Source organism: Triturus cristatus, chromosome 11, assembly GCF_964204655.1.
Source record: "Triturus cristatus chromosome 11, aTriCri1.1, whole genome shotgun sequence".
NCBI lineage: Eukaryota > Metazoa > Chordata > Amphibia > Caudata > Salamandridae > Triturus > Triturus cristatus.
Window position 1 is genome coordinate 167,223,126 of NC_140594.1, and position 14,071 is coordinate 167,237,196.

At 42.8% G+C, this 14,071-nt stretch overlaps 1 protein-coding gene across 8 annotated transcripts in view; it reads right to left on the reverse strand.

Annotated features, from left to right (window-relative positions):
* Window positions 1–542: 542 nt before the first annotated feature.
* Window positions 543–14,071, reverse strand: part of RNF34 (ring finger protein 34) — a 258,236-nt gene continuing 244,707 nt past the window's right edge. For 6 of the 8 annotated variants that reach the window (XM_085635192.1, XM_085635199.1, XM_085635198.1 and 3 more), the window contains one exon: window positions 543–6,232. In XM_085635192.1, the coding sequence (XP_085491318.1) occupies window positions 6,045–6,232 (188 nt within the window). In that variant the 3' untranslated portion in view covers window positions 543–6,044. Of the gene's footprint in view, window positions 6,233–6,846; window positions 6,969–14,071 lie in introns of those variants that run through there. The other 2 variants (XM_085635196.1, XM_085635197.1) reach the window with 2 other exon arrangements.

Consider the following 14,071-nt stretch of genomic DNA (forward strand, 5'->3'; position numbering starts at 1 on the left):
TTGGTCCAAGAGGTTTGGATTAGATAAAAGCCGACGTACCCTTTTATAACAAATTTCTGCGATCTTTTTCTTAATTTCCATACTCCTTGATTCATGAAGGAAACATATGGGTGAAAATAGATTTCTCAAATCTATCAATGTTTTATTGGAAACGTTTTAGATACGGTTTCCAACATACAAAGAGGAAGGCTATTTTTTGTTTTACTCCTGGTTTGGAGGTCTTGGCAGACTCTTGCCTGCTTTAGAGTAAATCTAGCACAGAAATACCACTCGCTGCCATGGCTTCACCACAGTCTTCTTAAGAGACACTAGCAATTAAAGGTTCACCATTTTGGGCACAAAAGGAGGACGATAATCAGGTCAGCTACTAGAAAAGCGTTCACTGGACGATTTTGTTGTAAAAAAATATTTTTACCTCGGCATTCCACCCACCTATGGAATTTCCCCAAATAGGGCTTATCAGGCTTTTAAACTTAAGTCTTCCCAATATGTCTGCTCTCCATACACAGATAATTACGGAAAATACAAAAGCAACACATGGATAACGATTAGAAACCTTTATTGAGCTTCAAATTAGCATGATCAACAGAAAATCATACAATCCTCATTAATAATGTTCCACTCATATATGTTTTTCGAATAAAAAACATCATGCTTTCACACTTCTTGAAAAACAATTGATTAGAAAACAGTCATTTGTAGCAGTGTGCTCCCTTCTGAAAAATAGGCAATGAAAATAAATGTTGACTTAATTTCAACCACTATTTTAAAAAAAGTAAGTTAATGAGTTCTTGTCTATAACATAATCGGTCACTTGTAAAAGGCTGCTGCTTGCCAAGAGTTTGACTTTCCTTGTATGGAAAATAATCTAAAGCGATACTAAAGTAAAAATGGCTGATTGTCAATTTAACTAGGAATAAAAGCATTAGAGCCTTCTACATTCTCACTGTACCCACCACCACTCCAAGCCCTGCACAAAATAAGATATGTCAGTGCTACACTGGGGCTACACTTGTGTGAACGGACAGACACAATGCTCAACTGGAATATTGTACTTCACTCACTGATCATATTAAAAAATGTCTTGTGAAAATATGTTTTCCTGTAATAATGCTACTTATGGTTTCTGAATTAACTTTCAGCCAATAGAAGTCCACATTTTCGCAAAATATATGATTATCTCATGAAATAATTGGCCTAGTTGACAGGTATCACACCTGAAAACTTCATCCACTTTGTATTTTTACAAATTAGAAGATGGAAAGAGCATTACAACTTTGGATTCTGCAACAGGTACAATTTCTGTCATTGTGAAAATGTTAATACAAAAAAAGGAATGTAAAGGGACCCAACACAATTAGAAATGTAGCAACTAATGTAGGCAGAATGGAACCAAAATACAATTTCTGCTGATGAACTAGTGAAAGACAGAGCTAATTATGGGACTCTCATTTAGGCCAGTGAGCTTGAAAACGTTATTGGCCAATACCAAAAACATCATGAAATTATTAAAGAGGCTGATTTACACAAAGGCCTGTGCATTTACATAACATGTATTCTGCTTCAATGTATGACATTGCCAGAATAGGTTGTTCTTTCAATACATTGAAAGTATGCACTCAATGCTGGACAGTTAACATAGAAGCAAGAATGAATCATGAGGTGTTTAAAGCAGGGACAGACTATTGCTCTTATGGAGATTCCAAGTTGTTCCATGTAAGCAGGGCGACAGCTCTTCATTTTCTGGGACCTGATGTCCAGTATGTGTCATGGGAATACAAACTACAAGAAGAAAAACTAAAGGCTAAGTCTAAGAGCCCAACCTGCAAAACATGAGTGCTCTTCTCTCTTATGATTCAATTGAGAAACATGCCCATGACTCTTTTTACTAGTAAAGACAGACAGCTTTGATAATGCAGTCTCCACAACCTTTTTGGATGAAACATACCATTAGCTAACCAAACTTGTATCAACACAAAGGTCCAACCTTGAATATGTGCTCATAAAGTCATCAAAATATTGAGATTTAAGAACTACTGACTGATGAGATAGTCATTTTTCAAAGACTTAATGGCATAGAAGATGGGGTTGTGGAGTGTTTGTCCTGTTGGATAACAAAAGTGAAAAATCAGACAATGGAAGCCACAACCATGTAATGAAATCACCCTTAAGCCTGTTCTAATTTTGGTCCTAATTATTTTTGGTCAATCTGGTGCTAATGAAAATGATATACTGAGAGGGATTCAAAGTGAAAGAGTTTCTCTTCGGATGGTGCAGCAGTAGTGCCACCACATCACCTCACTGTGGTGTCCCAAAATGAATCCAAGGCCAGCCCTAAATTAGGGCCATTCATCCAGTTCTGTTCACCCTTTGGACTTATTGACTACTGCCAGCCATGGTGGCAAACAATGCAGTTTGAGATGCTAGTGGCTATTAGTCAAGCAGATCCCCCGTTTGCAACACTTGACCAAGACCAAAATGAGTTTCACATATACCTGACAGGAATAGTGACCCTGCGAGGCAAATGAAGGTTCTCATTTTGCTGTTAACAGAAACAAGCCCCGTCTCAACTAATGAGTACTCTTTGATGGTCACTTGGTCTTTGAGTGATGGGAAAAGAAGCACAGAACAAAAAGGCACAGCAAAAAACGGGAAATAACAGTAAACAGCAGGAAAAAGAGTACTGACATCAGAGAGATGGTAGTTCCTACAAGCCAAGTTGAAAACTTGCCACTGGAAAGATTAGCCGGGGACATGCCAATGTCAATGCGCAAGCTTTCTGGGACTGAAGTTTAATAAGAATTTTTAATTTGGCCGCTTGTCTGCAATTCAGAAAATATGGATATTGGTTTTGATGCTCAGAATTTCGGTTGCTTGCTTGAGGAAGTTTGTTGCAAAAAGCACAAAGCTTTGTGTTTGTTTTTAAAAGACAAGAAACAGAGTAACTCAAGTGGTGCAGCTCATTTCAACTGAAAGGAAGCCTCTGTAGGAGCCCAGTCGGCATTGCATGAGCAGATGAAAGCAAGTAACAACTCAAATGTTGCAGCAGCAGAGACTGCCTGACGAAAAAGGCAGTGGCTGAGCAGTGCAGCCGCTTTGTTTCCTGAAAGTGGAAACTGCAATGAGCTTCATAAAGAGGCAAATGCGCAGCATTGTCTGCTGCACCCGAATAACGACTGCAGGAAAAGTGCATGATGCCTGGGGGACCAAGCATCTGGACAAGCCTAAACGAGCCCTAGCAACAATACAAGGAACAAGGCAAAATGTAAGCAGGTGGCAATCTTAATGGACTGTAATGATGTCTGAATAAAGTTACGTTTCTAAGAACGGTACCAAAGAAAGGGAAAGGGGTGCTTAACTTGCTTTAGCAAGAATTATTCAACTCTTTAAAAGAGTAATTACTGTAATTAAATCATTTTAATTTGAAAGAATTCATTATTTTAAATAGGAACCAGGCTGTCGGAGATATCATTCTGAAAATGAAGCATGCATACTATATTTCAGAAAGATAAACTCTACTGATTCTGTACAATGCCAGTATTGTGAAGAAGTCTAATAGACCAGAGAGGCAGCCTCAGTCAGACCACTCTTGTTTAAAGATCCTCAAAAGAAAAACAATATCTGCTGTTTATCATTTTGATACAAAGGAGGACACCACAGTAAAAAATGCACTCGAATTTGAGAAAGTGCAAACTGAATAGCAGACACACTTAGCTACAGATGATGAGACGCGCACATTCTTTAATACTAAAAGCCCTTTTCCAAATGTATTTAACAAGATTACATATCTATCCATAATCCAACCGTATATAGATATACATACACATAAACCTTACACACACACAATTCTTTTAATAGATCAATACTGTTAATTATTCACATTTTCCTGATATGTTAACATTGGTATACGAACAATATGTTACATTTTAATGAACATTTTCAAAGTTTCAATAATTAGAAGCATCCATGACTTGTAAAACTGGACCCATTTTAACCATCATTTACAAGTCACTCAGAGTACGTGGTCACTGCTTAGGTAAACTGAAGTGAAAGCCCATTTTTTTCAAAACCATTCCCAAAATCATATCTTGCAACAAAAGAAAATACTATATTTTTCAGAAGAGAGCAGCATGCGGTGATAAAAATCCACAGTTCTTTTCGTATTTTTTTTTAAAGGAGAAACATGCCTATTAGCTGCTGCATAGAACAATCGGAGCTTAATACATTTTGGTTATTGAGATCTTCAGATTATCGCATTTTAGCAGGGGTTTCATGCCCCGTGTCTTTTTGTACTTTTCTTCTTTCCCGCATTCTTAGTAAGGAGGTTGTAAGTGAACTAACTGTTCAGCATGATAATAATGCTAACGTTGGGATATAATACTTGACAGAATTTGTGAACCCTAGACCATACAATAATGTCAAAAATACAGTCAATGCAAGTGTAAAAGTATTCATGCGCCTTTCCTCGTACTCCAATCATTTTCTTTAGCAGATCTATTGTGATCCTTACAATCCAAGAGGAAAGGCTACAGTAGTTCTTTGGGGGTTCTCCAATTCAGTCAGGCATCTATTCGTAGAAGCCAGTGTACCCCAAAGACCCTTGAGATCTTCATGCATCACCGTCAATCTAACTGGCTTTATTAGAGGATGCCAAACTGAATTCACGTTATTCTTCAGTTACAATAAAAATGTTTCAAGCACGAAAATCTATTCACCGTATACACTAATTAGATGCCAATAATTAGTCATAGATAAGACTGTTTGCACCGAGGTGGTGAATGTATCTGAAGAGGGTTTGTACACATTCTTCAAGTGAGTAACACAAATGCTAGTAACAATATTCTATCCCAACCAATTGTTCACCTTAACTTGTGAGAACTTCCATCCTAATGTAGCAGTGCTCTAAGCTTAAACCATGAGTAAATATGGGCCTGTGTTCAATTATAAAGTAAGCACAACTTGTTCTTGGAATCTTAAAAATAACTTCACCGAGATGTTTGGAAATTTCGTTTTGTAGACTACCAGTGCCAAGGGGGGCTTTCCTAGCTCAAGTACCCAGCCCATTTAACTGAAACAGACAACTAGGCACTATCCAGGATTAAAATTAAGTACAATTTGTGGCAAGCTGGGACTAAAACAGGTAAAGAGTTCTAGTCTGATTAAAGGAAAACAGCATGCTGGCATGAATATTAGCTCTAATAATACTAGGGTAAAGTGCCTCAAGACCAAGGAGGATAGAGTAGAGGTGCACCCATGTATGCATTAGTCAATGAAACGTTACAGTGCTTTCCACTTGCAGGTAAGCTTAGGTTTGAAATGCAGAACACAATCAAAATACACTGTAAAAGGAAATCATTTTAATAAATCCCATTTTGCTTTTCTAAAATATTAAGGCAAACTGTTATTAAAGAAAATAATTGGCGGTCCACTCCATATTTTGCCGCCACATATGGGACTGATACTTTTCTGAATATGGGCATATCTTGGAGGCATTGAGAGGGGAACAAATAATGAATTTCGATTTTGAACAAATAACATTTACTCAAGAGCAAAACAAATTACACAAATTAACATAGGAGAACAATGTAAAGACAAAATATTGAACAAGATGCATGACAAGAGCTCATTGGGGACGCCAGATACCAGCTTCCGTCATGCTTCTCTTTAACAGAACATAATCCTGCATCAGTGGAGACACTGCAACTTAAACCTGCCTGTAAACAGATTGACTTTGAAAGCATATTATACTGTACATTTTCTTGCAAGGCTTTTCTTTTCCAAAACAGTACACACATTAACAATGTATTCTACAGTTTTAGGCCCTTTAATGCAAATTGATAGAGACTAGGTTTCCCCAACGATATGGAAAAATATGTTCTATCGATAGATATGCCACGCTTTACATTGTCTATTGAAATTAAAAGCTCTATCGTACAATCCAAGTGGTTCTAATAGTGATCCAATCTCGTCTTTCTTAAAATACTTCAAATTCAAGTCACAAACTGTGGGAAAGCAGGTCCGCTTTGCTTTTTGGTCTTTTTTTCCTATGACTTAAACACATGCACAGCGCGTACAACATACTGCCTGCAAATGGGGCATTCACTCATTCGCTTTCCGCACTTGGTGCAGGTGACCATATGCCCACATTCCAGAAGGACGCAATCAATGACTGCATCCATACAGATTCTGCACAGGTTATCATCACTGTTTGTCAGCTGCAGCTTTTCTCCATCTGAAGGAAATAAAAAAATATTATAGAACACAATAAACCCCAGGAAAAACACCTTCTTCCACCCACCATCCACCCAACAAGAACCTGGTGAGCTTTAAACCCTTAATTTCCGGATCACTGCTTTCAGTATTCATTAGGCCTATTATATATAAACCTTTCAATGTTTGTTGTTAAACATTCTGATGCTTCAGATATCCCCAGATACAATCATGTCACCTAAACTAACAAAGACATACTGTTGAACTTTACATCAGTATAGGACATCGATTATTGTTCATGTAAGACTTCAACCATTTCACTAATCATCTAACAATTCAAATCCAATTTAAGTCCCCACAAGGCAGAGAACAATCAACATTGATAGGATTTGTGTACGTCTGATGTTCAATTTTGAGCTCATTGGGACAGATTTACTATTCTGTATGGTCCCAGGATCTGAATGGATGACTTTCACTTTGACAGCTCTGGTCACTGAATGAGGTTGTGCATGCTGTTTTGAAACACCCGCCTGCGGTACTGATCAGTTTTACCATTTTGAGTGTCATATGCACACATGATCCATTAATGAGGAATAAAAGGATATGGTACTTACCTTTGGTAAAGCCTTATCTGGTAGAGACAGGATCTAGCTGCAGATTCCTTACCTTTGAATCACCAGGCTGGATCCAGAAAACTTTCTACAGCAGTACCTCTCTGCGTGGGTAGGGGGCGTCGTGCGACTCTTTAACAACGTTGTCTAAGGAAGTAACATTGACAGAGTTCATATAAGCCCTCCACCAACGTCAGCTTCTTCTGTGACCACTGTAAGCATTAAAACGCAGAGACACCTATAGAAACTGCCAAGAAACACCATCCACGGAGGAGGGTCAGCGGACTGGCCTAGTATTAAACCTCACCAGGACTAGCCTGTCTCACCAAGAGAAAGATAGAGAGATAGAGCGAGAGAGAGAGCGAAGATAGTCTGCCGGACCAGTAGTAGCAGGGGAAAGGCAAAGGACACTAGTCAATACCACAGAGCCAAGCTCCATGCTAAGAGCAAACGTAGAAAGCACAAACCAACACCATAAAAAACTATGGCAAACAATAACAACAAGAACGGCCATAACCAGACACAGGAAACGCCTCAAAAGAAGTGAACTTTCTTGAACCTCACAATGTATGACCATAGAGGAGAAGGGTTATTTACCATTAGCAATGAACATGTGAAGGTATGGCCTGGCACAAGGCAAACCATAGCCAGAAGGAAAAAATGCCTCCCCTCCAAGAAGGCAGCATAACAACAGCGTCTACAGAGAGACTGATATAAACAAGCATTTGCAGTGCAATAGGTCTCGCATTTACGCAAGTTTGAGCTATTGACATTGCAAATAACAATGCCTTTTTATTTTTGTTTTAGTTTTTAAAACATTAATAAAAGGCTTTGTCATTTACAATGCCAATAGCTTAAACTCGCATAAATGTGAGACCTATTGCATTGCAAATGACCAATAATGGGGCAGATGCAGACTATGTATGTAATAGATTCTTTCACTTCTCTACATAATCTGCATGTGGTGCATTCAGAGGTTTTTAACCATTGTGGAATTAAATCCAATGTTGACGGGCAACGATAAACCTTAAATATGTTTTCGTTAATTTGGAATAGCATGTTGCAGGATACTTTGTGTTTTAAGCTGGCTATAATTATTTCTTATAAGGCAGGTATGAGAACTTCGCTATGCCAAAGAGGTTTCGTCCTCAAGCGCTGATAACTTTTGAATGTTCTAATTCAAGGCATTTTTTAATTCTCTCAGACAGGCTGATGTGGGCCAAAGCTCTAGCATGGAAGTTATTTAATGATTCCTCCAAGTATCATCTGTAAGAAACATTCACATTGGAATGATTGATTTCTGACAAAAGCAGACTGTTGAGTGATTCTGCTGCTGCTGTTCGGAGTCTGTGGCACTTCCTCCGAAATGTCCCCTGGCTTCCTTGTTTAGCGATGCCAAATTAAAGTTGCCCTTGTGCTTGTGATGCTTGCTTGGGCAGCCGAAATATTGTTTCATATATATTAGCTATGATAGAGTCAAGGACCATAGAAGCAGAGGGGCAAAATGGCAGCTGCCCAGTCGGCTGTGTAAGCGCTCTACCTCTCTCCCGGTCAAACCCCCCCCTCCCTGGTATGGTGTAAGCCCCTGTGGAATTATGCACCTGGCAGTGAGTTTGGCAAGTTTCATACAGTCATGATTTGGACTGTGCATGCTGTCTATGCCTATATTCGTACGTTTCCAAGATTCCGCCATACCTGGGGTCTACCTGGTTCTCGGCTGGTGCTCGGCACGTTCGGACCGGAACGTCTTCCCCAGTGACCACGATGCCACCAAAGGCCATGAGAGGGGCAAAAGTACGCGACTCAGCTGATGCTTCCGGGTCAGGGAAAGGCTCCGCTGGAGTGCAGCGTGTTACCAGAGGCACCACTGCTAACCTGGGAAGTGCCTCAGGGAAATGCGAGCCTCCCGATTATGGGAAGAAAACTGTCCCGGTGTGGTTTTCCACAAGCCAGAACAAACAAGCATTTGCAATGCAATAGGTCCAATTGCATTGCAAATGGTTACGTTTAAAACTGAGCGCGGCGCCGCTTCAAGGACACCACGCTCGGTTTCTTTCTTTTTTACTTTAATACTAAGCGCGGTGTCCTTGAAGCAGGCGCTGCGCTCAGTTTTTAAGTAAAAAATAAAAATCAAAAAACAGAGCGCGGTGTCCCTGAAGTGGACACCGCCCTCAACATAAATGTTATGTTATTCATGATTTATACAGCGCACAGCTACTCCAAGGAGTGTCCCGGCGCTACAGAAAACCGAAAACAACCAACCACAACGAAAAACGCACCTAGTCGCCGTACTAGAAAAAAGGAGACTTAAATGTAAAATATAAATAAAGTGAGCGCGGTGTCCCTTGCGGGCACCGCACTCCTAAAGTTTAAAAAAAACATACAATTTAAAGCGCATAGCGCTACAGCCACCATTGTTCCCATCAGTGTCCATTTTCAAAATAGTGCGTGATTACCAACTAATGAAGGAGACGGTAACGCCGCAAGTAAATGATCCAGTCCTGATGGACGGTCCCAAAAGGAGACAGGGCGGTAACAAGGAGGGACTAAGAAGCCTCATTATCAATCCGAAGCCAGCATTTACCAAAGACGATGATGCCAGCCAATGAAAAATATGGGCGGGGCTTCCACACCACTTCTAAAACATACCCTAATACAGCATGCCTCGCAAAGCGAGCAGCGCATGCGCTGCAACATTAAGCGAGACCTAAAAACGGAAAAGCAGACAACAGAATTTACATATGGTTATAGCCATAGATACACTTCACATACATCTATAGCTATACATATACTGTAGAATAAAAAAGACCCAAAAAGGACATGTTAAAACGTACACAGCAGTAGACAGTGACTGAGACATGGAATTAGCGGCTTCGCAGTTCGCACGCCCCGCAGTACCGTATAAGATGGGGAGAAATCCTGCATCCCAGAGAATGGAGCAATGGGATATAAACAACACTACCGAATAAATGAGGACAATCAGGCAGGTGAGAGATGACAGAAGAGAAAACCACAGGCGAAAAAACAACCTTGCCAGAAATATGAAACGAAGACCATTTTCTGGGATCGAATGGAGTGCAAGGTGAACAAAGGCCAACTCCAAGGAGGCCAATTCAGATAACCATACGCCACTTTGAAAAAAGAAGATCAGACAGGAAAAAATGGGAGGGGGCCTGAAAGAGGCTGCAGAGGAGAAAAGTAACAGGTGTGCTTTGGGACCCTGTCCGCGAGTCCCAGGAGGGACTACAGCATCCAGCAATCCTTGCCCCACGAGGAGGGGCACGTATTCAGCCGCCTCCCTGCCACCGATGCTACAAAGCGCTAAGTCTTCATCTGCAGCACAGGATGTGTGCAAGACGCGCCCGAGCCAAGAGCTGGACAGTCCTGCGCCCGTCAGACCCCGGAGGAGGTTCCCCCACCCTCTTAATTTTCGGATTCAATCATGGAATTCAGACCTTGGATGTAATTGACCGTCTGCGGTTTATCCCTGCCAGACTCTTCAGACATTCAGAGGGGAAAACCGGTACTTGATGCTCCATTGCGCAGAAGTAGTTTTACTAGGGTTAGACTTACCAGCAAATAGGAGAATAACATTGGAATTATTGTGTCGCAACCATTTATCTCATGCTGAAATTGGCAATTATATAATTATATTGACAGCTACGAAGCGAACAGTTATTTCTCTCTTTACTTTTAACAAGAAACAAAAAAAGGCAAGTTCTGGCCTCAGTCATCTAGCTGTCCTTACTTAACCCCTTCGCTGCCAGGCCTTTTCCCCTCCTGTGCCACGCCCTTTTTTGGCTATTTGGGGTAGTGCGCGCTTAGACCCCTGTAACTTTTTGACCACATAAGGTATCCACGCCAAATTTGCGTCCTTTTCTTCCAACATCATGGGGATTCTAAAGGTACTCAGGGTTTGTGGATTCTCCCAGAGGGGTCACAGAAATTAGCCAAAATACAGCAAAATTTTGTTTTTTTTTCGGAAAAATTTGAAAAACGGGCTGCAAATGAAAGCATCTGGGTTTTCCCCTGCAAATGTTATCAAAAAAGGGTTTGTGGGGTTGGAATCACCCTTTTCCCAGCTTTTCGGGGATACCAGACTTTTGTCAGAAACCCAACATTTTTTACACAGTTTTGGCATTTTTCTGGGACATAGCCTAATTTTGCTTTGTGTAGATCCATCAAGGTTTTTTTAATAGAAACTAACAGTTAAATATAGGGTAAATTGAAAATTAGTTGAAAAAAAAAAGCCTTTTGTGTCAACGTTTTCACCTGTAACTTCTTCTAATTATGACAGCTCTTTGAAAGCAATATACCATTACATCCGCTGGACATTACTGGTTGTGGGGATATATAGGACTTGTAGGTTCACCAAGAACCCGATGAACCCAGAGCCAAAAACTGAGCAGCAACTTGCAATGGTTTTTTATTATGTACCGGGTATATAGTAATTATTCTGTAAAAATGTGTACATGGAAAAATCGGTATGAAAGACACCTATGTATTTCTGAAATGGGAACAAAATATAGAGTTTAGAAACAGTAGATATTTGCACATTTCTGAAATTGGGGATACTCATACTAGCATGAGAATTATCAGTCATTTTTTAGAATGACTTATTTTTTACACAATATCTTTCATTTGGAAGGCAGAAATGCATCGAAAGTCAATAAATAATAACAATTCCCTTACAAAACTGAATTACCCTAAGTCTCCCGAAAAAAATGGTACCTCACTTGGGTAGGCATAGTGCCCGCGACAGGAAACGGCGCAAAACGCAACGTGGTCACAACTCAATATCGCAGTGAAAATTTACCCTTTTTTGGCAAAATGTCTAGCTGTAGTTTATGAACCCTAGCTCTGCGGGCACCTTGGGAAACCTAGCAAAACTATACATTTTTGAAAACTAGACACCCAGGGGAATCCAGGATGGGGTGACTTGACTGCCTCCCACCAGGGTCTGTTACCCAGAATCCCTTGCAAACCTAAAAAATTGACCAAAAAAACCATTTTCCACACATTTCTGTGGTGGAAAGTTCCGGAATCTGCGTGGATCCACAAATTTCCACCCACCCCGCGTTCCCCAAAGTCTTACGAGAAAAACGGTACCTCACTTGTGTGGGTCGGCCTAGTGCCCGCGACAGGAAACGGCGCAAAACGCAACGTGGTCACACCTCAATTTCGCAGTGAAAAATGACCCTTTTTTGGCAAAATGTCTAGCTGTAGTTTTTGAACCCTAGCTCTGCGGGCACCATGGGAAACCTAGCAAACCTATACATTTTTGAAAACTAGACACCCGTGTGCTTCCAGGGAGGCATGGCTTGCGTGGATCCCCCAACGTTTCCTTACCCAGAATCCCCTGCAAACCTCAAATTTAGCTGAAAAAAATCACCCTTTTCACACATTTTTGTGTGGGAAAGTTGTGGCATCACCAGGCTGACACAAATTTCCTACCACCCAGCGTTCCCCCGGGTCTCCCGATAAAAACGGTGCATCACACGTGTGGGAGGCCCAAGTACCCGCGACAGGCAAGGCCCCAAAACGTATTGAGGCAACATGAAAATTGCCTACCTCAAAACAACATGGTTTTGCAAGGGGGGTCACCTGGGTTTTTGTCCCCGTGCTCGGCGGCCACCTAGGGGAACCTACCAAACCCACAAATTTCTGAAATCTAGACACCCGGGGGATTCTTGGGAGGAATGGCTTGCGTGGATCCCCCCCACGTTTCCTTACCCAGAATGCCCTGCAAACCTCAAATTTAGCTGGAAAAAAATCACCTTTTTCACACATTTTTGTGTGGGAAAGTTGAGGCATCACCGGGCTGACCCAAATTTCCTACCACCCAGCGTTCCCCCGGGTCTCCCGATAAAAACGGTGCCTCACTCGTGTGGGAGGCCCAAGTACCCGCGACAGGCAAGGGCCCAAAACGTAGTGAGGCGCACTACGTTTAGGACCCTTGCCTGTTGAGGCGCACTACGGTTTGGACCCTTGCCTATCGCGGGTACTTGGGCCTCCCACACGAGTGAGGCACCCTGGTGTTTAGTGGACTTTCTGCCCCCCCCGAAGGGGCAGATTAGGGGCCAATGCCCCATCTGCCCCCCGGGGGGGGGGGGGGGGGGGGGGGGGGGCAGAAAGACTGTAATAATTGGGGGGTGGGGTGGGGGTATGGGCCTGCCCGTTTTGGGCCGCCCCACCCCTATTTTTTTTTTTTTTTTTTTTTTTAACAATTCCCTGGTGTCTAGTGGGCTTTTCCAGATTGGGGGCCGATGCCCCATCTGCCCCCCGGGGGGGGGGGGGGGGGCAGAAAGGCTGTAATGGTGGCGGCATTGGCGTGCCCATTGCGGGCAGCCCCCCCCCTAAAAATAAAACTAAAAACGAATCCCTGGTGTTTAGTGGGCTTTCTGCCCCCCCGAAGGGGCAGATTAGGGGCCAATGCCCCATCTGCCCCCCGGGGGGGCAGAAAGACTGTAGTAATTGGGGGGGGGGCATGGGCCTGCCCGTTTTGGCCAGCCCCCACCCCTATTTTTTTTTTTTTTTTACAATTCCCTGGTGTCTAGTGGGCTTTTTGCCCCCCCGGGGGGCAGATTGGGGGCCGACGCCCCAATGCTGTAATGGTGGTGGGTGGGGGCATTGGCTTGCCCGTTGCGGGCAGCCCCCACCCTAAAAAAAAACTACAAACTAATCCCTGGTGTTTAGTGGGATTTCTGCCCCCCCCGGAGGGGCAGATTAGGGGCCAATGCCCCATCTGCCCCCCGGGGGGGGGGGGGGGGGGCAGAAAGACTGTAGCAATGGGGGGGGGGCATGGGCCTGCCCGTTTTGGGCAGCCCCCACCCCTATTTATTTATGTAACTTCCCTGGTGTCTAGTGGGCTTTTTACCCCCCGGGGGGGCAGATTGGGGGCTAATGCCCCCATCTGCCCCCCAGGAGGGGGCAAAAAGACTAAAATGGCCAAAATTACACAGGGGGGAGCAAAGGCCCTTGCCCAAGGGGCCGCTCCCCCCTCCCGGGTGTCTAGTGGGTGGATCCCCAAGCAGAGATCCACTGGGGAGGGGTACCATTGGAAAGGGGAGATTCTCCCCTTTCCAACGATACCTCTCCCGTCTTTGTACCTGCTCAGGGGGCTGAGATAGCCCCCTGAGCACGTACAAAGTGAAACCTGAAATGAGCCTCTCGGCTCATTTCAGTTTCACTTTCACTGTAATGACGTTGGCGCAACGTGCGCGCCGATCGTCATTGCAGTGAAAGGGGGG